Source organism: Oryza sativa, chromosome 2 (genome assembly GCF_034140825.1).
Source record: "Oryza sativa Japonica Group chromosome 2, ASM3414082v1".
Lineage (NCBI taxonomy): Eukaryota > Viridiplantae > Streptophyta > Magnoliopsida > Poales > Poaceae > Oryza > Oryza sativa.
Window position 1 is genome coordinate 3,994,323 of NC_089036.1, and position 23,398 is coordinate 4,017,720.

General features: G+C 39.6%; 2 protein-coding genes across 3 annotated transcripts; one reads left to right on the top strand and one right to left on the bottom strand.

Annotated features, from left to right (window-relative positions):
- Positions 1-6,758: 6,758 nt before the first annotated feature.
- Positions 6,759-9,799, bottom strand: LOC4328450 (urease accessory protein D-like). The gene is made up of 8 exons (XM_015771316.3): positions 9,599-9,799; positions 9,440-9,505; positions 9,217-9,291; positions 8,387-8,431; positions 8,048-8,278; positions 7,847-7,929; positions 7,315-7,483; positions 6,759-7,226 (listed from the first exon to the last, which is right to left on the bottom strand). Exons 1-8 carry the CDS (start codon positions 9,737-9,739, stop codon positions 7,107-7,109), a joined length of 930 nt encoding a protein of 309 aa, XP_015626802.1. The 5' UTR covers positions 9,740-9,799; the 3' UTR covers positions 6,759-7,106.
- A 922-nt stretch (positions 9,800-10,721) lies between these two features.
- On the top strand, positions 10,722-17,369 carry LOC4328451 (cytochrome P450 97B2, chloroplastic). Of its 2 annotated transcripts, none has more exons than XM_066307335.1 (15): positions 10,722-11,033; positions 11,194-11,370; positions 12,786-12,893; positions 13,134-13,218; positions 13,514-13,749; positions 13,975-14,148; positions 14,235-14,282; positions 14,384-14,443; positions 14,540-14,626; positions 14,732-14,820; positions 14,934-15,025; positions 15,835-15,896; positions 15,996-16,145; positions 16,232-16,471; positions 16,962-17,369. In XM_066307335.1, the coding sequence occupies exons 1-14, from the start codon at positions 10,737-10,739 to the stop codon at positions 16,445-16,447; spliced, it is 1,881 nt and encodes a 626-aa protein (XP_066163432.1). In that variant the 5' UTR covers positions 10,722-10,736; the 3' UTR covers positions 16,448-16,471; positions 16,962-17,369. The 2 variants fall into 2 exon arrangements, with proteins under 2 accessions (XP_066163432.1, XP_015626801.1); XM_015771315.3 differs by having other exon boundaries at positions 10,849-11,033; positions 11,187-11,370.
- The last annotated feature ends 6,029 nt before the right edge of the window (positions 17,370-23,398 follow it).

The window sequence follows — 23,398 nt, forward strand, 5'->3', positions numbered from 1 at the left end:
TCTTCTCCTCTCTCTCCGAACTAGTGCAGAGGAGAGAGATGTGCAACTTTTTTTTATTTTATTTTTTTGATATTTTTTTCACACTTAGGAACTCACAGGAACTAACCATGTAAAAAATAAACTCAAACGGACGAAATATGTGGTATGTGGAATTTTCCAAAGCTCCACCGAAAAACTTATCTCCTCGAAAACACAATCTTGCAAGCGGAATTTGGAGGTTTTAGTATCGCTGAACCCGGTGAAGCGGGGGAGAATCGGATGTAACTTTTTCTGTAGATGTCCGTGCATATATTATTTGCCTGATTCCGAGTCCGTAAGATAAAGTTACGCCTGTTTTAATAGATGACATATTTTGTCCGTTTCGATAGAGTTTTGGAAAATTCTACATGTCACATATTTTTTCCGTTTGAGTTTATTTTTTATACGGTTAGTTTCTATGTTCTCCTAAGTGTGAAAAAAATATCAAAAAAATGAAATAAAAATAAAAAAATTGCATCTCTATGTACTGTTTAACTTATATATGTCATTTCATGTGGTTATATTTTGAATTAGATTAAGTAATTTCATATAGTGGTAGAGTGCATTATGTTTAACATGCTGATCAAAGGGTTTTACTAAAAGAGTTATGGTCTAATTTTAGTGAAGGTGCAAAGTAGACTAAGTGGTATGCTAGCTATTTTCAGATTTAGCTAAGTGATAGTTCGAGTTTAAATTTTTTTTGGTGGTTGGTTGTATCGTGATCCTGAGTGTGAAAAAACATCCGACAAAATAAAATAAAAATGACACCGTTGCAACTCCATACAGAAAAACAGGAATGGAGGCGGCGGCGCCAGCCATGCTGGCGCCCTCCTCCCTGGGGCGGCGCCAGCATGGCTGGCGCCCTCCTCCTGCCACGTCGGTTAACGTGCGCCACGGTGGCAGGAGGACGGCGCCAAAGAGGCTGGCGCCGTCCCGTTGGATGACGGCGCCAGCCACTCTGGCGCCCCAAAAAAGACCATTTCTAGGATAAGTTTTTTTAGAGGTCTATTTGTGAAATAAGTTTTTCAAAAGGACCAAAATATGAAAAGTCCAGTGTTTGTGTGGGGGCCGACATACCGGCGACACGACTGATCCAGGCATTGTGTGCACACATGCATGCCCCTGCATCTGCATGGAGACCTTTCTCCTATATGCATGTGTTGCATGCAATATATATAATGCATGCGTGAGAGACAAGAGCTGTGGCCATGTCTCTTTGCCACTATATATATTCTCTCTACATGATAGGCGGAGCAAGAAAATTGGTTCACGGGTATTATAATACACTAATATTATTCAATTCTTAGTGTTATCTTAAATGTCCCTATCTTTATTGCCTAAATAATACAACATGGATTTCACCGAAAGTTGTCAGGGTCAGCTAACCAAGGCGATTGTATTGTAGGCTACAATACAATGTGTACCCTTTTCTGCATATATACTATCCCCGATTGTACTGTAGCTCCATCCCTGTCATATATATATATGCTATCCCTATTTTTTTTATTGATGTTGCTTAGTCAAAATTGAACTAAACATTATCAAATATTTGGGGAATGAAGTACATCGACACACTTATGCTTGCATATGTGTACCCTGTTAGTATTTCAAAATCGACAAAGTATATTTCCTTGATTTTTTTCAACCTGAAATCTAGGGCATATTTTTTTCCCTTTCTAAACCTACATATTAATAAAAAAATGTTTAAAATATAACTACATGAAAATATTTTTGTAAACAAATATATGTGGGGTGTCAGTTTTACATGTCAAATATAGTACTTATGCAAATGTATATACCCATTTAAGATTTCAAGGTTTGATCAAGGATACCTTCAAATAAAATCTATTTGTAAATTGAGGGAGTACATGCAGGATAAATAATAAGTCAATAACGAGAATATCAACTAATAGAGAAAGGGCCTGTAACCTAGTGGTTACAAGAGCCTCAGTAGCACCTGAGGTCCTGGGTTCGCTCCCAGATTTATCGGCATTGTGCTTTCAGTGGTAGGCAATGTACCCGTCGACAGCGAGGCGCCTGTGGTGACTTCGTCCTCTTAATGATGTTTATTTGATGATTCTCACACATCTAACCCTGCAAGACCTAAAGAACACCAATTGGTCAATTTAATTTCTTTTGTGTGCAAGGCATATCTAGATGCATGCATGGCACATTTGTGTAGAGAAACACATAAAAGTATTGATCTTCACACAGTTGTACGAATTTAAAGAGAGCCTGAGCCAATTTCTCCATGCATGTTGAGTCTCATCAAGGGTGCCTATCCTGGCTAGCTACTATTGGCTGCTACTGCACAGTAATAGTATGAGCATCCATCCATCCATCCATCCCCTCCAAAGTCCAAACAATGGAGATCGTTGTGGCCCATCCCCGATCTATGAATTGGTCGAATCATGCATTCATTCATGTAACGGGTGCCCACACCTCCCCTGTGCCCAAACATGGCCTCATGTTTTCTTCCTTTCAACATAGTGCATGTGGCCCTCCTAGCTAGGGCTTTGTTTCCTTTTCGTGCCGGCTACTGTGTTGTGCGGACAAGTCGAACAGTGCTGTTGTGTTCAGGAAACCGTTAGATCCACCGTTGTACTTTGACATAACGCACACGTGCGGGAATCCAGATCTGTGTCAGGACACGGTCGCTAGATTATAGGGGGTGCTACATTGACATTGTCACGCCGACAAGTAGAATGTATGAATGTGCTACAGACGTCATTGTCTTTACTGCAAAAAGACCGTACCTAGAAACATGGCATAATGTATTGAATCAATGACGTTGGATAACCGTCGGATATGCAAAATAGGGACAAAACATATGATGGGCCCGCCTCTACCCACCATCACTTTATTTATTGGATGAATATTGAATAGGCATGCATGATGATACTACCTCCGACAACTCAATATACAACGTAGTCTAGGACACTAGGTAGCAATAAAAAATTTAAAACTTTGGTCCCTATATTTATATTTAATAATAACTAGCTATATATAAAACGCAATGGTCAAAACACATGATTGAATCAAGACCGAACCAACAAACAAACATCCTTTCTAAGAATATAAACACAACGACATGTCTTCCCATTGATAAAAAGGATCAAAGGAACTTCAATTTAGCGCGGGCTGTTGAAATTCTATTGGTTTTCATTAGAACTTCAATCTCAGTTTTCATTATATAATTATTCACCAAAGAGCTAATTTTGGAACTCTGTGTTTCATGGAAATCTTCCTCTTAGCTGCTTGGAATATTTGGAAGCACAGGAATAATTTGGTTTTCAATTCTATCGTGCCCTCGACCTCAAGCTGGAAATCTGCTCTTAAAGAGGACCTAAGTCTACATTTACTTAGACTTAGAGATGACCAAATTCTTTTTGCTCAATCATGGATGTCTCTATTGTAATTTCTTTGTAACTTTGTACTCTTATCTCTTTTATAATATATACCGTAGGGGCTTCCTCTACTGTTCACTTTTCAAAAAAAAAGGGATCAAAGGAGAGTTAAGAATATACACATGAAGCCATGTTTTCTTATTAATATAAAGAATACTTGTACATTTAGACTAGTTACATAGGGTGGTATTACAACGAAAAAAAAGACATTTTTTATCGTAGATGAAATTACTTTTCAGAGCTATAAAACTACTCATATACAATTAGATACCGAGTTCAGTATATTTGAAGAGCAACCCCGTCGATATTTATTTTCTGGATCAACCCCTGAGTTCATTCTAACCTATATATTATCCTAATGGATGTACAAAGCTGAAGTTGGGTCTGGAATTTGGGTAGGTGTAGTTACGGTGATGCAAAGAGAGTGTGTTCTTTGCCAATCTTGGAGAAGCAGCAGTAACTAGAGCAATAACCAACGGCAGCAATAATATGTAAGTGGTAGTACAGTAGCTAGTACCGATTTATTTTGCAGCTAGCCGTCCAGGGGGGCCAATGATTGACATGGTTTGTAATGCCGTGCAACGCCTCTCTGAAAAACCTGCAGAATCTAACCTGTTTGGCACGATGAATTCATCCGGGCCGGTCGGTCGGTCGATCGGTCTCCAATCTGATGCATGGTCTTGTCCATCGTCTGCTAGTATTATTTGATCATCTCTTCCAATAGATCTTTCTCTCATCTCTCAATAAATGGCAGCTTTACCACTTGCAAGTTGTTGTTGCAACACCTACCAATCACAGGCTTACAGCTTACTCCCTCCGTCCTAAAAAAAAAAGACAAACTCTGGGTTTCCGTGTCCAACGTTTAACTATCCGTCTTATATGAAATTTTTTTATAATTAGTATTTTGACTGTCTGTATCCAACGTTAGATGATAAAACATGATTAATACTTTATATGTGATTTGTCTTTTTAATTTTTTTTCATATTTTTTTTAAATAAAACGGACGGTCAAACGTTGGACACCAAAACCCAAAGATTGTCTTTTTTTTTTTTTTTTGGAACGGATGGAGTATCTCTCTCTCTTTCACAAACAGTTTCCATATGACAGAAAACAGTGATTTTCACCGCTGCTGGCTACTGAACATTTCCGCTGCTTCTAAACTGCACACATACCATTATCTTATAAAATTGCACGTATGTACCTCGAATTTTTGTTTTGTACTTTGCAGATAATTTGTTAACACAATAACTATGTGTACGTTAGTAGTAGTATGCTACCCCTGTCCTAAAATACGGATTTTGGCAAGACAAATATATGGCTAAACTTCTTTATATTTTAGGACGGAGGTAATAAGATAGTATTCCCTCCGTCCCACGAAGACTCCATTTTTCAGTTTTTGGATACAACGTTTAACGCTTTGTCTTATTTAAAAAAATTTATAATTAGTATTTTTTTTGGTTAGATGATAAAAACATGAATAGTACTTTATGCGTGACTATTTTTTTCTCGTAAATCTTTCAAATAAAATGGACGGTCGAATGTTGGACGCAGAAACCCAAAAATGAAGTCTTTGTGGGACGGAGGAGTATTAAATGTGTGGATGACATGTAGGGCCTAAGCCCGATGCCCCGAATAACAATCACGCAGCAATGTAATTTATCAATTTTTATGAATTACCATATATCTAATTCATGTAGGAAATTTCAAAAACTTTAACATGAGAAAGCATAATGGTAGCATATCGTAGGGGAGGTTTTCGAAGAGTTGGATATTTCATTAACACTAAATGCCTAAAAATATGTCACTGTATAAAGCGATTAAAATAGAAAAAGAGAATCAAGAAACCTCTACAACTTCAAGAGCTGGTTGGGGGTTCAATTTTCTCACAGTGATCTGATGCCCCCCTATAATTGCAGAAGTGGGACCAGTCCAAAGAAGCAGGTCTTTGTAAGCAGGCTTTTTCCATGGCATGCATTGCCAAGTGAGGAGAGGAGAGGACCACCACAATCCACAAGTGAGGAAGACTAGGTTTAAGAGGAGGATGACTGGATGAGAAGAGATCAATGGAAGAAGATCTAGATAGATAGCTAGCTAGAATGCTTGATAGATAAGATGATAGAAATAATTGGCCCTGGAAGCATGGACCATCCCAAACTGGTGGTGGTTTTTGGAGCAGTGCACAACCATGTCTCCCATGTCCCATGCACTTGGAGTTAATTGGTCACCACCAACAATGCCTGCCCATATATTGATTGCTTTTCATCCAGCAAAAATATCCACTACGCAAATTGGAAGTCCTTGTTTTGAATGCGAGAAATTTTACATGAGGTTAATTTCTTAACTGTACTATTTTTGTAACTATACTATTTTCAACAAAATTCTTGGTTCACGGCTCTTGGAATAGTGTCGTAGGAAAGGGTTGGATTGCCGCAAGATGTACGCGTAGAATCTTGGAGTCTCACATAGCCTAGGGTTTGAAATTTTGTAGGAGATAGACATAGGGGAGGGGACAGAAAAAAAGATAGTAGATATGAAGTGATGTGTTTTGTGTCATGTTGTTAGTGATGGTGCAGTAAAAGGCCCAATGATGGAGGGAAGAAAGCTGGGGAACAAAAGGGGTGGGGTTCTAAATGGCAGTGGGCTTTGAGATGGGCCCCCATCCTTGAGGCTGCAGGAGAAAGGGAGGCAGCCCCCATTTCCCCATCTGTACCTTCTCTCAGAGCCCCCTTCAAAAATTCAGATTTCAGAAACCCCACCACTCCCACCATTATTGTACAATCACTTTGACCATTGGTCTCCTTCCTCGTCCTCTTCCTCTTCCTCATCCTCTCTCCGCAATCATGGAGTGTCTACGTGTGATACTACTATCGCTCTACGTACACATCTGCTAATTAACTATCTATGACAATTGGACCCCTGACAATTATTGTTCTAACACCGGCTATAATATCTAAATTTTAGTCATGCGTTCACCATTGTCTTTCTGGAGGAAATATGTAGTGTAAACCATATATAATGGAAAACTAGAAACTACCGTTAAATCAAAAAATGGACATTCCAGATTCGTCCACCCAGTAAAATTTTTACTTATGAGTAAATCTGCGAGTAAAATTTTTACTCATGATGATGTGAACAAATCTCAAACATCTATTTTTCGATCCAACGGTAGTTCGAAATCCATATACAGAAAACGTGGTTAGTGACGTGCTGTACCACCATAAAAAGCTCACATGCGTGCTTCTTGGCACGTGCAAGCAGCAGAGGATTATGTGGTTTCAAGTGCCTCCAGTGCATTGCAATTTGTCAGCGTGTGGGCCTGTGGAATCTCTGCAGCAGTGTACAACAATCTTTGCATTGCTGATGAATTAATTATCTGGTCCAACTAACATAAGTTGGGTCCAGCCCAACGAATCCAACATTTCAGCCTGGCCCACCAAGACTAGGAAGGAGGATTTATTGTAAAGTACAGAAAGAGGGTCATGATCATCAGCTGCCCAATTCCCAGAGTATCTTCTTTTACTCAGAAATTCACAAAGAACTATAACATGTACAACCAAAATCAAAGCATGCTCAATCAACTACGGGGAGCAGGCGTATGCGAAGACAATTTTTACATCTTCATTCTTCGTCGGAAGTGAAGATTTCATGATGATCCATCAACAGTCAGATGGCCGCTAGCTTCATGATGCAGGATATGGGCAAGCGCCAAGGAATGGTTCCAGTGCTGCCAGATGATGTCTCAGGAAGCTGTACACAGATTCTGTGCTCACTGCGGTTATCCGAGCAACCATCCCAGTGCCCTTCAGCAAGAGGAAGAAAAAAAGATGTTATCACATGTTTCTAGAAAATTGTCGTGGTAGTGTCAGGAAAGCTGGGGAAGTAACAAACCATGCGACCGAATGGACTACAGGAGGCGATGATTGGAGGCCTCTGGGGATGTAGGGGTTGTGATCTTGTCGAGTAGCGACCTCCGGCAGAAGTGGGAGGGCGCAGTTGTACAGACATCATCTTTTTTACCTCATCTTGCATCTGATCTTGTATGTGCTTTAACTTTGGTCTGCAAGGGAAAGTATGCCACTGATTCACTGAACCATTGTCTGTAAGTAATCCAGATCTAGCCATCTGGGATTCCACTAGTAACTTGTTAGACTGAGTGAACCATAGTCCATAGTTCCTGATTCCCAACAATTTTCTTCGAAATCTGAAGTAAACTATGGTCCATGGATTCCTCTGATTCCCTACAATTTTCTAGAAATTCTGAAAGATCCTCAACTAGCATAATTGTAGTAACTACCAAAGACAAAAGAACACGGTTGATTATGTGAAAACCGAAGCAGCACATAGGCAGTAGCCAAAGTCATATCTGCAAAGGTCGAGAAGACCTGTGCAGAAGGCAAATTTCAGTGTTTGATGGCCTTACCCCAGCAAAATAACCATTGCAACCACATTGTATTCCTGCATTCGGTCAGCAATACTAAAATTTGAGCTCTGTTCCAATAAAACCTGCTCAGACATTAGAAGAGGTTATGTGGCATGGCATTAAGCACAACCGATGATTAGAGTGGGGATGAACAAGATTAATCAGGCAAATGTTAGGAGAAGCTGAAAGGTGAGCTCTTACCGAGTCAATAAATAGAGGCTGATCTTCCAAAAGAATATGGTTGATGCTCTTGTAGAAGCTGAAATTCCATTTTTCTCCACTCTCGTAACGACCACTTGTAAACCAGTCTACAACGACTAAGTTTGAATTGGGAAAGACATGAAACACTTGCTTCTGGTGGTATCGAGCCATTGAGAAGCAGGTTACAGGATCTGGAATAAGTGCAAAGAGTGCATCTTCTCCAACTCTTGCCTACTGCATATAATGAAGAATCATTATAATTGCTATTTTCTTAAAAAAAAAGTTGAAGTTCCCTAGTAAGAAATTCTGAGGAGTATCGAAATTTCGAAGGAGCATTACCTCTAGCACCTGCTCAGAACATTTTGAATCCACGGCCTTGTACACCTAAACAAGCACTTGGCCATTGACAAACATAAAACAATCAATATATATGGTTCGTTAAAAAAAATCAATATATTCCTCAAGAACTAACTTTTTTCAGTTAAAATTTCGATAATGAAGTATGTTATTACACTTGACTACGGGTGCATTGCTATAACCCAGCTGCTGTGTCAAAGACGCACAAAGCCCAATATCATGTTATTACAATAGACTAGTTTAAGTCCTAGGTTGCATTTGGTAATTCTAATAGCATACCCTACACTTATATGGAATTGACATCAAGACCCCTCTAGCTCTAGCTGTAACATTATCTAAGGGTCCCTTTGAAACGCGGGATAGGAAAAACGCAGGAATTGAAGTTGCATGTTTCTCTAATCCTACAGGAATGAAAAACACAGGAAAGATGAAGAGGAGCCCTTTGATAGCATCATAGGAAACTAACAAAGCAAAGGAAAGTTTCCAAGAGGTTGGGCCTCTTGCTTACTTCATATGGAATATTCTCTATCCTTGGCTCGATAGAAATAAAAAATCATTTAGAAGATTAAATCCTTCAAAATTCTTATGACAATCCATCATTTCAAAAGGGACCCTAAAGTTGGCAAAGATTTTGCCCTTCTTTCAAAAAGGAAAAAAAAATACGGGGGGGGGGGGGGGCCCTAAAAGTGTTCTAGCTGTAAGCATTTATGAGAAACATTCGTTCACTAACCTATGTCATTTTCTCCAACTAAGGAAATGTAAACAGTATTTACTCGGCCAATCGCATGAGAACAATTGAAAGAAAAAAGGACCTTAGTGGAGGCCTGCGTGGTCATCGCCGCCGCGCACCCGTCGCCGACGGCCACCGTGCAGGAGATGATGTCCCCCTACAAGCACAGCCCCCAAAAAAGAAGAACAAAAACGCATCAGACACTCGCACTCACGATTGCCTCTCTCTCGAGAAAGGAGGCAAACTGTTGGTTGGTTGGTTGATTGCAATCCGGGGGAGGAAGAGGAGGCGATGCGGCGGCTCACGGAGACGATGCCGCCGCCGTAGGTGATGGCGTAGAGCCACGCGGCGCCGGAGGACGCGCGCCCGGCCTGCCAGAGGATCGCCGACGAGGTGAGGTCAGTGGCTCATCGCAGCAAACAAGCGAAGGCAATCTATATAATGGATGGAGGAGGTGGTGGAACCTTGGAGGGGGCGATGAGCTTGAGCGGGTACTTGGCGAAGCACCTGGTCACCGCTGACCTCCCCCTCACCTTCTCCACCCGCACCGCCCCTGTCGCCGCCGCTGGCGCCGCCGCCGGCGCCATTGCCGCCTCCGCCTCCATGCTCTTTCTTTCTTTCTTTTTTCTTTCTTTTTTCTTTTTTTTTTAGAATGAAGTCCACGATAACGAGAGGTCAATCACGCTTTCTTCCTCTCTTTTTTTTCCGATATAAGATAATAGCACGGCCCACTACGTCACGTGTGGGCTTGGGCTGGGATGGGGCAAGTGCACCTGTGTAATTCAATATTGGGCCATTATTCTACTGGACCCAAGGCGAGATCGACTGGTCCTACCCAAGAGTGAAATGATATGCATCGGTTCTAAAATCGTTTTTGGTGGTATCTTGATACTCTACATTGCATTTTATTTTAAGAAACGTAGTACAAATTTTTGGACTTCATATGCGCGGAGCAACTCTACAAGATTGTATCGGTATATCTTCGAGATTAATAAGTCACTATAAGCATCTCGCTGTCGACGAATACGTCGTGTATCACTGAAAAAATAATTAGCCGTAAATGCGGACATTAGGACTTGCAAACTAGATTTTATTTGAATTCAAAAATAAAAATGATCTAAATGCATTTGTTTCAGGTATCTTCAAAATCAATGTTAAATAAAACAATTAGCACTAGTGAGTGGTTTTCTCTTGACAAATCTTTTTTATACTATATTATTATAACTCTATTATCATAATTAGCTATATATAATTAACATAAATATTAAATTAAACTTAAAAATTATCATAATACCTCGTTAGATCCAACTTTAAGAGCCGGATCACTTTGATGTCATCTTCAATCATACCATTTTTTTTTATAAAGTTGTCAAAAAAAATATCTACGTTTAGTTTGTTGCTACAATTTTAACATTATCAAAATTTAGTAAGATTTATTTTGGCTATAATCTGAACAAGTCCTAAAATAAAACAATAATACTATACTCCTACCTAACCAACCAACCTTTGCCCCTACCTAATAACGAAATAAAATAATAAATTACCTAATGCAGTGGGCTGGTCTGGTGCATCGCCCACCGATTTCATCGTGCCGTGACTCACATGCCGCGCCGACCGGGACACGTTGTGCGGTCGGTGTCGGTGGCTGCCGCGCTTTCCGACCGAGCGCGACCGCACCACAATATCACGCCCAGGCGCGCACCGAGCCGGCCTTATCCATCTCTGGCCAGTGACCACCCCGCGCTTCACTTCGCTTCACTTCGGCTTCGCTTCCATGGCGATCACCGCGGCCACCGCCGCCGCCGCCGCCACGCCCCACCCGTGGCAGGCCGACGCCTCGCCGCGTCGCCACGCCGCGTGCCCCGCTCTCCGCGGGAGGAGGCGCCTCCCCGTCGTCAGGTACGTATTACGTTGCCTTCTGCGGCCTTGGGGGGCGCGCGCGCGCGCACGCCAGGTGCTCGACCGATTGCCTCTCTGTGCGCGGGTGGCTGAGCTGTGGTGTTTGGGGTGGGGGGGGGGGTGATGTTATGGTGGTTGTTGTTGTTGTTGAAGGTGCCAGTCGTCCAGCGTCGACGACAAGCCCAAGTCCAAGCGGGGCCTGCTCGACAACGCCAGCAACCTGCTCACCAACCTGCTCAGCGGCGGGAGCCTCGGCGCGATGCCCGTCGCCGAGGGCGCCGTCACCGACCTCTTCGGCCGGCCACTCTTCTTCTCGCTCTACGACTGGTTCCTCGAGGTGATCACCCCAATCAATCTGTGGCTCTTGCATTAGTATTTGCAATATCCCACGCACATTTCATCGCTACTGCGCTACTTCGTTGCACTTGCTAATTTTTTTTTCCACTTACTGCAATCACACATACGTTTCGTTCTCTTATGATCAAAAGCATGTTTGTCCACTATTTCATCTCCAAACTACGTTACATGATTACACAAATTTTAATGCTATGTACATTTTATTATTGACTGTCTGAATTTTATGGTTCAACGCCATTTTTGAACTCCATGTTCAAACTTGACTGTTTGTTTAGTTAGCATGCCTTATTGCCTTAAAGTTGTTTTGCAATTCTAGCGATTTTTTTAACTCCACATCACAAACTTCACACCCTTTTTTTTTAATTAGCACGCCTTCAAGTTTTTTTTTTTGTTTGCAACTTCATAAATGCATTGCTAAATGTACATTTCACCATTCATAAAAACAGTGAAGATATATGCCAATAGTTGGCTTGCGTCCCTGCTGTTCAGGTTTATGCATTATTTCTTTTGATTCTCATTAGTGACTTACATTACCAATTTACCATTAGGTTCATAATCAAGTAGATATGTGGACAAGTTGTGCAACAATGCAGGGGCAAAGCCAGGATAAATGGTCACCGGGGTCAGTGTTAACCAGGGTTTATGCTTTCGACCAAAACCGACCAAAAATCATGTAATTTTGATGTTTCGACGTGGGACGAAAAGTATATTCTGAGTGAAATTTTGAATGTTTTTGGAGAATTCACGGCAAAACTATATCAAAACTTATTAAAATTTGGTGAAAAATGTCATATCGCTACATTGTAATCCAACATTAAATCGGAAATGTCATCTAGTTTGTAATTAATGATCTAAGACTATACATAATACAAGACAAAATTAATGACAATATGATAAAATGAAATGTCTACAAATTTGTTAAAAACTATACATTATTAATTTGTAAAACACACCAAATGCACCAAAGATTATCAAAACCACTAATTTATTGCCTTCCGTTCTGCTAGAAATAAGATGATATAAGATGTCAAGATGTGCAACGCCGGTGCGGGACAAAGTGCTCGAAGGAATACGATGACGCAACAAGAGTATTTGTGGAGTTATTTTTGGACCCAAATCACAATCGTATATGTATATTGGGCTGACGTATAAATCATAAGTGCTAGCTAATTTTCTATTTGTTGTTTGTTAGTATCGTTCCTAGTCACTAGTTTGGTTTTGACGGAACAATCAGCAATATCACTGGGGTCTAGTTTTTCTCTTCGCTGGGGTCATAGATGGTAAAATAAAGAGGGTTTGAGAGGTTTGCAAAACGTCGTCGGGGTCAACTGACCGCTATGAATGGCTGTAGCTTCGCCCCTGCAACAATGCTAACCTATCATGATTTGTTTGCAGCATGGCTCTGTGTACAAACTCGCTTTTGGACCCAAGGCATTTGTTGTTGTCTCCGATCCAATTGTTGCTAGACATATCCTGCGAGAAAATGCTTTCTGTTATGATAAGGTATTCTTCTAATGCACATTTTATGAATATCCTTTGTTGGCTCAACTGTAGGTGGTATTGGATCATAATTTTTTTTTTACCATGATGGCTGTCAGGTGTCAGCTGATTTATAGCATGTGCTCTGTTGTAGCAACTGAATTTTACCTGTATTAATATATATCATGGATAACTAATGTTGCTACTAGACTACTGTTTAGTTTGTTAGGTTTCTTTCTTACATATTTATGTACTTGAAATCAGGGAGTTCTTGCTGAAATTTTAAAACCAATAATGGGGAAGGGTCTTATACCTGCTGACCTTGATACCTGGAAGCAAAGGAGAAAAGGTTAGAAAGGTTGGATATTGAATCTTAGTTTGTGCACTTTTGGGTTTGTTCTGAGTGAAATGTTGCATGTTTCTGTGTGCTCATCTAAGGCCATACTGTTTGACTTTTTAAAGGTATAAAAATTGCAGTTGCCAATAGTAATGGGCCTATTTATCAGACAATTGACTGATATAATTAAACTATTTCCTGCCTTTTTATGAACCAAACTGTTTCATAGCCTATTGCGGACTTTATGTTTGTATTTCACTCAATGGCATGCTCATGGTGCACCTTTTCCAATTTCTTTGTTGTGCAGTTATAACCCCCGGGTTCCATGCCTTATTCATAGATGCTATGGTGGGAGTATTTACTAAGTGTTCAGAGAGAACAATATTTAAGCTTGAAGAGCTTATTGAAAGGGGCGAACATGGGGAAAAGTATACCATAGTGGACCTTGAAGCTGAGTTTTCTAATTTGGCTCTCGACATAATTGGCTTGGGCGTGTTCAATTTTGATTTTGATTCGGTTACCAAAGAATCTCCTGTGATCAAGGTGAGCATCATATAATACCTATAGTTCTAAACCTCTAATATATGATGGTTATTTCTTCACAAGAATTGCATGCGTGGTAATAGTCTGGAACATTTGAGTATGTTATGGAGCAATGTTTATGTCGGACGTCTATTGTTAGTAGACATGAATACATGATCACATGGCATGCCTTTCTGCTATTTTCTCTTCCCTTATTTATGGGATTTTAATTTCTTTTTCCTGCAGGCAGTATACGGAACTCTTTTTGAAGCTGAGCACAGATCCACTTTTTACATTCCCTATTGGAATCTTCCTTTAACTAGATGGATAGTTCCAAGGCAACGCAAGTTCCACAGTGACCTCAAGGTTATTAATGATTGCCTTGATAGTCTCATAAAAAATGCAAAAGAGACAAGACAGGTTTGTTTGAACTGCTGTTCTATTCATACATAGTGCATGTTTTAGATCTAGTACTGGTTTTGATGTTTCACAAACATGAAATGTAGGAAGCTGATGTCGAAAAGCTCCAGCAAAGAGATTACTCATCATTGAAGGTTGGCTGTGGTGATACCTTACTGTGTTTGTTCATTGGCGAGCACCACATTTCGTTGTTATGACTTATGACCAATAGGTTCGTTTTCCATCATGCTTGTAGGATGCCAGCTTGCTGAGGTTCCTTGTTGATATGCGGGGAGCTGATGTTGACGATCGCCAGGTAGTCATCAATATTGTTGTGAACTTGGTATACTATGACGCCTATTTCTTCCCACACGTGGCAAATAAGTTGACAACAATACATGTTTTGTGCTAGCTTCGAGATGACCTTATGACAATGCTTATTGCTGGGCATGAAACAACTGCTGCTGTTTTGACATGGTCTGTTTTTCTACTAGCCCAGGTATATAAGTCCTTTTTGTACCATGCATAGTTCACTAGTTATGGTTTACTAGTTGGGTTGGGTATCACTGTATGTATGTACCAATCATATTCTAATATGGTGCAGAATCCCTCCAAGATGAGAAAAGCACAGGCAGAGGTTGATTCTGTACTCAGCAATGAGACAATTAATGTGGACCAGCTCAAGAAATTGGAGTATGTTACCTTTCATAGTGCCATTCCTGTGAATTGAACTGTATTTTAGTTGTTCTATACAAATATTTTTTGAGAAATAAATTGGCTTTGCGCTTTCACTTGAATGTGCTTAGGTACATAAGACTGATAATTGTTGAAGCTCTTCGCTTGTATCCCCAGCCACCATTGTTAATCAGGCGTGCTCTGCGGCCAGATAAATTGCCAGGTAATCTTGTCCCTGAAGTCTTCAGATTTCTCCTAAATCAAAAGGGTTATGTTAAAGTCACAAGTTAGTTAGGTAGACACATGCCGGATATTGAAGGGCATGTGGTGTGATGATTAAAGTTCTATTTATTGGAAAGGGATACATATTAACATATGCTTCTAATCTTCTTTTTCTCAAAGAAAGTATGAATGGAAGGATGATATTGCATACTCATAAAACGAACGTATTTGTTAATCTTCATTTTATCGTGATTAGCGAAATTGTCGCTGATCAACATGTGGTATCTTAATATGGTGGGTTCGTTTTGTTATGGCAAAGCTGCCATTTGGCAATGTTCTCATACTGAGCCACAATTTGCAGTGTCTTGAGCAAGTCCTAAATGTTTGTAGTGTGTCGTGTACTCATGTCCCCAGTTTGCCTATGAAAATTTCATGCACATTATTCATAGGCTGGATGTTTTTCCTATATTTACTTGTGTGGAATTTATAGTTTATTTACAATTAGCATGGTGCTATTACTACATTGGTTCAGCCACATTGCTTTACAATGCAGGATTTTTCTGTGTTCTTTAGTTCCTATCATTTGTAGTGATGAATTATGTTTAGTAATCGTTACATTTCGTTAATGAAATGGGAGAGATCTCTCTCTGTTTCAAAAAAAAAAAAACGGGAGTAACAGGAAGAGTATCTTGCTTTCCAACTTTGTTAAATCCATGAACATGCTTCCCTGGATCCTTCAATCCCGTAGTGTCCTAAATAAACTATGAACATTGTAATTTCCTACTGATTATCTCATGCCCCTTTGTCCAGGTGGGTACAATGGTGCAAAAGAAGGATATGAAATACCAGCTGGAACCGATATATTTCTTTCGGTAAGATGGACAGTTGTTAGATTTAGGATAGTAATTAAAGCTATACTTGTCTCCTATTTGAGTCTGTTCCACGACTTACGGAAATTGTTGGTTCTGTAGATATACAACCTCCATAGATCTCCATACTTTTGGGATCGGCCAGATGAGTTTGAACCAGAGAGATTTTCAGTACCAAAAAAGGATGAGAGCATAGAAGGGTGGGCTGGTTTTGATCCTGACCGGAGTCCTGGTGCTATGTATCCTAACGAGGTTGGCTAGTCTCCTTTTTTTCTCTACTACCTTTTAGATGTCCTTTTACTAACAAATTGACAACATAACAAACCTGCTGTTACCAGATTTTAGCAGACTTTGCTTTCCTTCCTTTTGGCGGAGGACCCCGCAAATGCGTGGGAGACCAGTTTGCACTCCTCGAGTCGACAGTAGCCCTGGCCCTGCTATTGCAAAAGTTTGATGTGGAGCTGCGAGGATCACCCGATGAAGTGGAGATGGTGACAGGCGCAACAATTCACACGAAGAGCGGGTTATGGTGCAGAGTGAGGAGAAGGACCTGATCATCCACCAGTTGGCACCAAAAGGTATCGCTTGACTTCTCATAGCATATGCCTTAATCAAGTACTTAAAGCAGTTCTATGAACAGAAACAATACTATGTTCGTGACAACATCTCCCGTAGCAGTAGGGACAGCATTTCATGCATCAGTGCTATCTCTGTTCGACACATGGGCTCAAATTCTGCACCTAAAACAATAGTACACACACTTAATGCCAAACTGACTAGATGATGATGATGTTGGTAGATCTAATCTAAGCCGATCATTGCACCCAGCAACTCATGCTTCATGTCTCACCTGAGGTGTCCGGTTTCTTCTAAACTCAGATAACCTGATCTAGGCTGTGGCAGCATGCCATTCGGTAGTAGTAAGTTCAGAGAATGGAAGCAAGTTAGGTTTCAGTCTCGTGCTTTCTTGTCAGGTAGCCACAGCATTATGACGTGGATCAAATTAATGTTAGGCTGTGCAAAACATGGACCTCTGGTTTATCATATTGAGGTGTTCGTTTTGTGCAGCTGTGCTTGTGCCGTGCCGCAGCGGGATGCATGCAGTGCAGGAAACAAGAAGCACACAGGAATAAATGCATCGATGCAGACAACAACCAATACAAGGGTAAGTAAAGCCAGCTACTCCTACTCCTTAGTTCTTTTTTCGCTCATGATGTGATGGTGTATAGAAGTATATACTATTCGATTATTTGTACGATGCATACGCATCTGTGCGTGCCTCTTTGACGGCGAAAAATCGTTGGGGTTGAACTGGAAATTGTGCTGAGTTGTTACTTCATCTCAGGCTGAAACAGCACGTTTTTGCGACCTTTTTGTGGTCAGCAAATTCGCTGTCGGCCAAGCTGTATGAATAGTATGGATGATCCAGTCCATTTTAATCAAATCTGCACAGACAATGAAAGCTAGTTACTTTTACATGTTTTAAGCAAAAAACACTGCTTATATTTAGTGTGGTGACTATTTTATCTGCCTTCAGATACATAATAGTTTTACTGTTACTTCATACTGTGTCCGAGTCACAGCATGGAAAGTAGCAACTAGTAGTATACTGGTTTGACATCATTTACCGTGTTAATCATACATCATACATCAGTGGGATGCTTGGAGCCTAAGCACCCTCGATAGTAACCCGAAGTGGACCGTAGTTAAGCAAAGCAACTTTCTTTTTTGTTCCTTTGACCACGTCTAATGACTCCCCATGCAACAAGTTGACACCTAATTAAGGGTCCTTGTACCTTAGAGAACGAAGGTTCTAGAAGGTGCATAGACCGATCTCAACACTATATGTATGATGGTATTGTGGAAAATACTTGTGCCGGACAACTATGACTTGAATATTCAACGGCACACTTTGGACTTGTAGTAGGGTATATATGTGAATATATTTCGGGAGGAGCATGCACGTTTTTTGTCACTTGTCAGTAAGAGAGCTTTTAGGCTTGTTTGGAGCGAAGAGAATTTATATATTCTTGTTTGAATTGCAGTCTAACGGGATTTTAAGATTTGTTTGGATAACCCAGATTAGACCATCTAGGCTTTTTTGGAATACGGGAAAAATCCCCGTTCCTACATGGATTGAATTATTTCCAGTGAAATTTGTAGGTTCCATTTAGGCCTAAACCTCTACGGATAAATATTTAGGACCCTTTTGATTTGTATGAAAAACTGAGGAAATTTGTAGGATTTGATTCACAGGAAAAAATTTTATTTGGTCATTTGGAACAAAATATTAAGAATACAACAATCACGTAATTCCTACAGAATGGCTCAAGATAAAGAGATTTTATTGGGAAAGTTAACTTAAGGTTCAACCTTAGAGAGACTTTCATTCGAGTCTCATCTCTCCTCTAGTGTTTTTTTATGGTCTATCCAGGTCGTCTCTGTATATATATGTATTTTGTAATCATTTGTTTTATATTTGCATCCCTATATCTAGGTCCTATGATTTTTTTTTCTTATTCTAGCATTTTCTCAATCCTGTATTTCAAAGGTGCACTTAGTTTTGTTCCATAGACCAAAAAGAAATTAGGACAAAAAGAGTTCTCATCTCTTTTTTTCTAACAAAAAACAAGCGGATGGACTGATATAGCAAGGCATATAAGGCCTGTTTAGTTCGCGAAAAAAAAATTTTGGGTGTCACATTAGATATTTGACCGGATGTCGGAATGGTTTTTCGGACACGAATGAAAAAAATAATTTTATAACTCGCTTGGAAACCGCGAGACGAATCTTTTGAGCCTAATTAGCCCGTCATTAGCACATGTGGGTTACTATAGCACTTATGGCTAATCATGGACTAATTAGACTCAAAAAATTCGTGTCGCGATTTCCTCCCTAACTGTGCAATTAGTTTTTTCATTTATCTATATTTAATGCTTCATGCATGTGTCCAAAGATTCGATGTGATGTTTTTGGGAAAAAAATTTGGGAAACTAAACTGGGCCTAAGTGGTTTCAATTGATGAAGTGACTAGGAGCTTTCAAAGAAAGAATTGACGTCCAAGGACAAAGGGTGCAACCTAACAAAGGCGAAAGCACCGGGAAAATTCCTAGCAAACCTTTGACTTGGAGGCGAGATGTATGGACTTCATAAAAGTAAAACCATACTCCATTTAGCAAAGCTAATATATGTGGTGCTTATAAATTAGCGGTCAATTATCGGGTTCCAGACAAGGCATTTAGTGCTATGTGAAATCTATAGAGGATAGTTCTCATGATCATTAGAGACATGAAACTTTTACCTCGTAGATCTCGTTTGGAACACATGAATTACGTTAATTCGGAAGAAACAATCTAATTTCCACAAGAATTTGGAAATTTTTCCGAAGCTCCAAACATGGCCTTATTAGAACCCTGTACTGGTGTATCCTCTAGTAACAACACTAGGACTAAGCGAAAAGACATATTTACAAACAAAAAATAATTTGTAAATAAAACTTCTATATACGTGTTCTTAGCGATCTAAAAACAAAGGCTGAAAAAATAAACTACGATGAAAAAAAATCCCAATATCAACTCCAAATTTAAGGTTGAAAATTTAAATTTTGGCTTATAAGCATAAAGCATAAACAAAAAATGAGGCTGCTATTTTCTTGTTCCTTGGATACTCTTTGAACATACGAATTGGGTAGTTACTAGTACTAGTTAGGCATCTTAGACTAAAAATCCCTGCTTCCTTCCCACCAATCCAATGTTGAAAGGTCAAGATTATTGATGGGGCCCAGTACTCACCAAATCCCAACCAAACCCTATCCTCTTTCCATCCATTTCTATTTTGTATTATCCTATATTCACATGTGGTAAAATAGTGACATGAAACTGATAGGTAAATACTCTAGTGCCAAGACCAATAGGTCATTTTCTTAGGCTAACAAAGCTGTTCTCACTACGTAGAGTTTGCAAATACAATGGCCTTGTTCAGCTGCAAGATGCAGCCGCTGACACAAAGTACTATGCATGCTGGCTGCGCCACAACCGAACAAGTGTAGCCGAGCAGGGCCAATATTTTTTTCATTATATAATAATAATAGAGTAACGCATTACTATTTGCTGATGAAAGAACATGCCACATCAATATTCTATTATAGTATTCTTTTGAAACATTTTTTTGAGTGTGTATGCTTGTGCATCTTCTCTGTAATAAAAAAGAAAAAAGAAAATCGATATCCATGGAGGTAAAAAAAAAAAAAGTAAACCTTCCATGAATTGCCTTTCATCAAATTAAAATTGTCCCCCAAAGACATGTCGTTGAGCAAGCTAAACTATGCAACACAGTAAAATTCTTACTGAGTTTTGCCAAGCTTTGAAGCAAGTTAAGGTTGATTTCATTGTAATCTAAATACTGTAGATCACAAATGAAACAGCAATCTTAGGCAAGCAACAGGTGTTCAATCAAAACAAGAGCCCCTCCCCTCTCTCTCACTATCTCATAATGCTTCATTAGAAAAAGGAGGTAGCAGAGAGTGTGTGGTAGATATGTTAATTATCAGGGAGCATGTGGGTATGTGACGACGGAGTGGAAGAAGAGAATATCAAGTCAACTCTTTGACCCATGTCATCACGTAAGCTCACACGTCACCCCTCGTCCGCATACGTCAGCTGGGCCCCCACTCCAGTGCTCGGCTCAGCTGCTCTTGCTGGCTCGAGCCGAGCCATTCGCATGTAGTACAAAATTTATACTCGAATAAATTTGTGGATATATTCTAATTTCTCGCAAAAAAAATAAGAAATTAAAAGGTATCAACAATAATTTGTGATACGTATATACTGGAGAGAACTGATGAAACAATTCGTAGCCACACATCGTTGTAGTAAGTACGTCGTACACAAGATGCTTTATGTTGTCAACTCAATAAAAGTTTGAATACAATTTGTACTACATGAGTTTTAATCCCAGGTGCAGTCACGATCATGTTGAAAACCACCAAACAGCACAGTCCAGTCGCATTTGACCTTCAATTAGTCAGAGACGTGCAAACTCAAACAAACAAATTAATACTAATATACATATCTCTCTTGGTGATCGGGTAGCTAAGACGGAAGGAGACAAGACAACTGGTAAGTGCTTTGCTTGGCTGCCGTTTTGACACACCAAATTAATCTTCTTTTGACCAAGACAAACAAGCAGCAACATTTTTAGATCGAAATCCACATGTATAGTAGAGTTCGTGCTTATGTGTATAAATATTTTCACAATCACTTGTCATTCTCACTTGCATATCTTTCAGATGGAATTTTTGTAAGTCTTTTGAAAATTGTGTGTGTATATCCTCGCGGTGTCAAGGATGGAGGTTATACTTCCTTTGTAAAAAAAAAGAAAAAAAACATTAAATCTTAGATCAATCCGCGTGTACGATATATATTTGCGCATTTGTATATCTACACAATGAGTTGTCATTTCTCACATACGACGGTATATATGTTTTGTAATTCACACGTCTTTTCAATGGAACTTCCATAAATCTTCTGAAAGTTTCACAAACATATGGCTAGTGTCAAATTAGGCTTCAAAGGGGCACGTGGTGAAGAGATTCAGCTCACCTAGCTCATCCACGTCCCCATCTTAGCTACTCTTTCATCTGGGCGGGAAAGAGGGAGAGGACGACGCTGATGACGAAGACGAAGAAGAAGAAGAAGAGAATACGGTAAAAAGGAAAAAAAATAAAAAGGGTTAATATACCGACGAGAAGACGTCGTTTTTGGTCTTTTTGGCACTGAAGCTTCGTGGCTATAGCTTGCAAAAGTTCCTCTGAATTTGTGATCGATCTCGTCGTCGAGCTCCTTTGTCGAATTCACATGTAAAATGCTTGCTGTGTAAAGGGTAGACAGCGCTCTATTTGGTGACCGACGACCAAATTAAAGAAATTATTCGCCGGCCGTCTCCGATCACTGGCTGCTTGCACATATGCTGATATGCATTTTTCATGTTCAGCTCTCTCAAGATAGCAAGAATATACACCCTCCGTCCCATAATATAAGAGATTTTAGATGGATGTGATACATCTCAGTACAATGAATCTGTACTATAATATATCATATCCATCCAAAATCCCTTATATTATGGGACGGAGGGATCGGAGTAATAGCTAACTTGTGATGCGGATCGGGGTCCATTCATACGCGTGTTTTTAACATGATTGATCTAGCTGCTATTTCTGAGTTATCATCATCGTTGCCATCGCAAGATCTCGATCTATCGTGCATCTATCATAACCCACGCACAACAGTGCTGAACCTAAAACAAAAATTACCGAAGATGTTATACACACAATGATATAATTATTGACTAATATAGCAATTAACATGGTATAAATTGGATATAGATGATCAATCTAGCTGAAGTCATGTGCAAGGTTCACAAAACCAATCTTTGCGCGAAAACCAACCGGTTTTTGTGAAACCGTTGGTACTCGGTTTGTGGAAGCCGAACGGTATTAGCTGATTTTTGTACGGTATTGACTAATATAGCAATTAACATGATATAAATTGGATATGGATGATCAATATAACTGGAATCATGTGCACCCGGGAAGATGCGCATTTAGGTATTACGCCACTGCGCACCACTAGCTACTTCCATTTCTTTTGATTTCTTCAGTTACCAACAAATTATTATACTGCATTCCGAGTATATACGAAACAATAGAATAGAGATAAAAAAATCCATTTTATAAACTTAAACTTGAACCAAAGGTCCAAAAATCAGCCATAATTTTATTTTATCTTTTTACCAAAACCATTTGTCCTTGAAGGTTGTGCTAGAGAGGTGTGAATTTTGTTTCTTATTTCGAAAGATTAGCTAAAAAATTGAAAAATCAAAATATGGTTTTCAGAGTAAATTTCTTATTTTTTTAAAAAAAAAACGTACCAATGTGCTTTCGGAAAAAGAGGAAATAGGAGGGTAGAAGGCAGCCCAAATCGTTCGACAGTGGTGTGAGAATGAGATCCAAGCAACTCTACTCCTGTTCAAGTGAAGCCAACGTACACATGTACTGCATCCTGCACCGGTGTGCCCGTACATGGTTATAGTACTACTAGTAGTTATCGCACGCTGGTCGCCGGCGCCATCAACGGGCGACATCACACTATGCAGCCGAGCCGACAGCCGACGATGACGACAACCAAATCAACCAAAACCCCACCCAAAAAAATGTTAAAAGGATTAGCACAAATGTGAACCAAATTAATCTCTTTCGGAAAAGAAATGAAAAATAAATACTCCCTTTATTCCAAAATATATAAAATTTTGAATAGATATTATTATAAATCAAACCTATTCAGATTTATAGTATTATAATATTAATATGTCTAATCAATCTAAAATCTCTTATATCTTACCATCTTCATTTCAAAATATAACAATCTCTAACTATAAATTTTAGACAGACATTTAATCTAGATTTATAATTAAAAATATTTATATTTTAGAACAACTAGATTTATAGT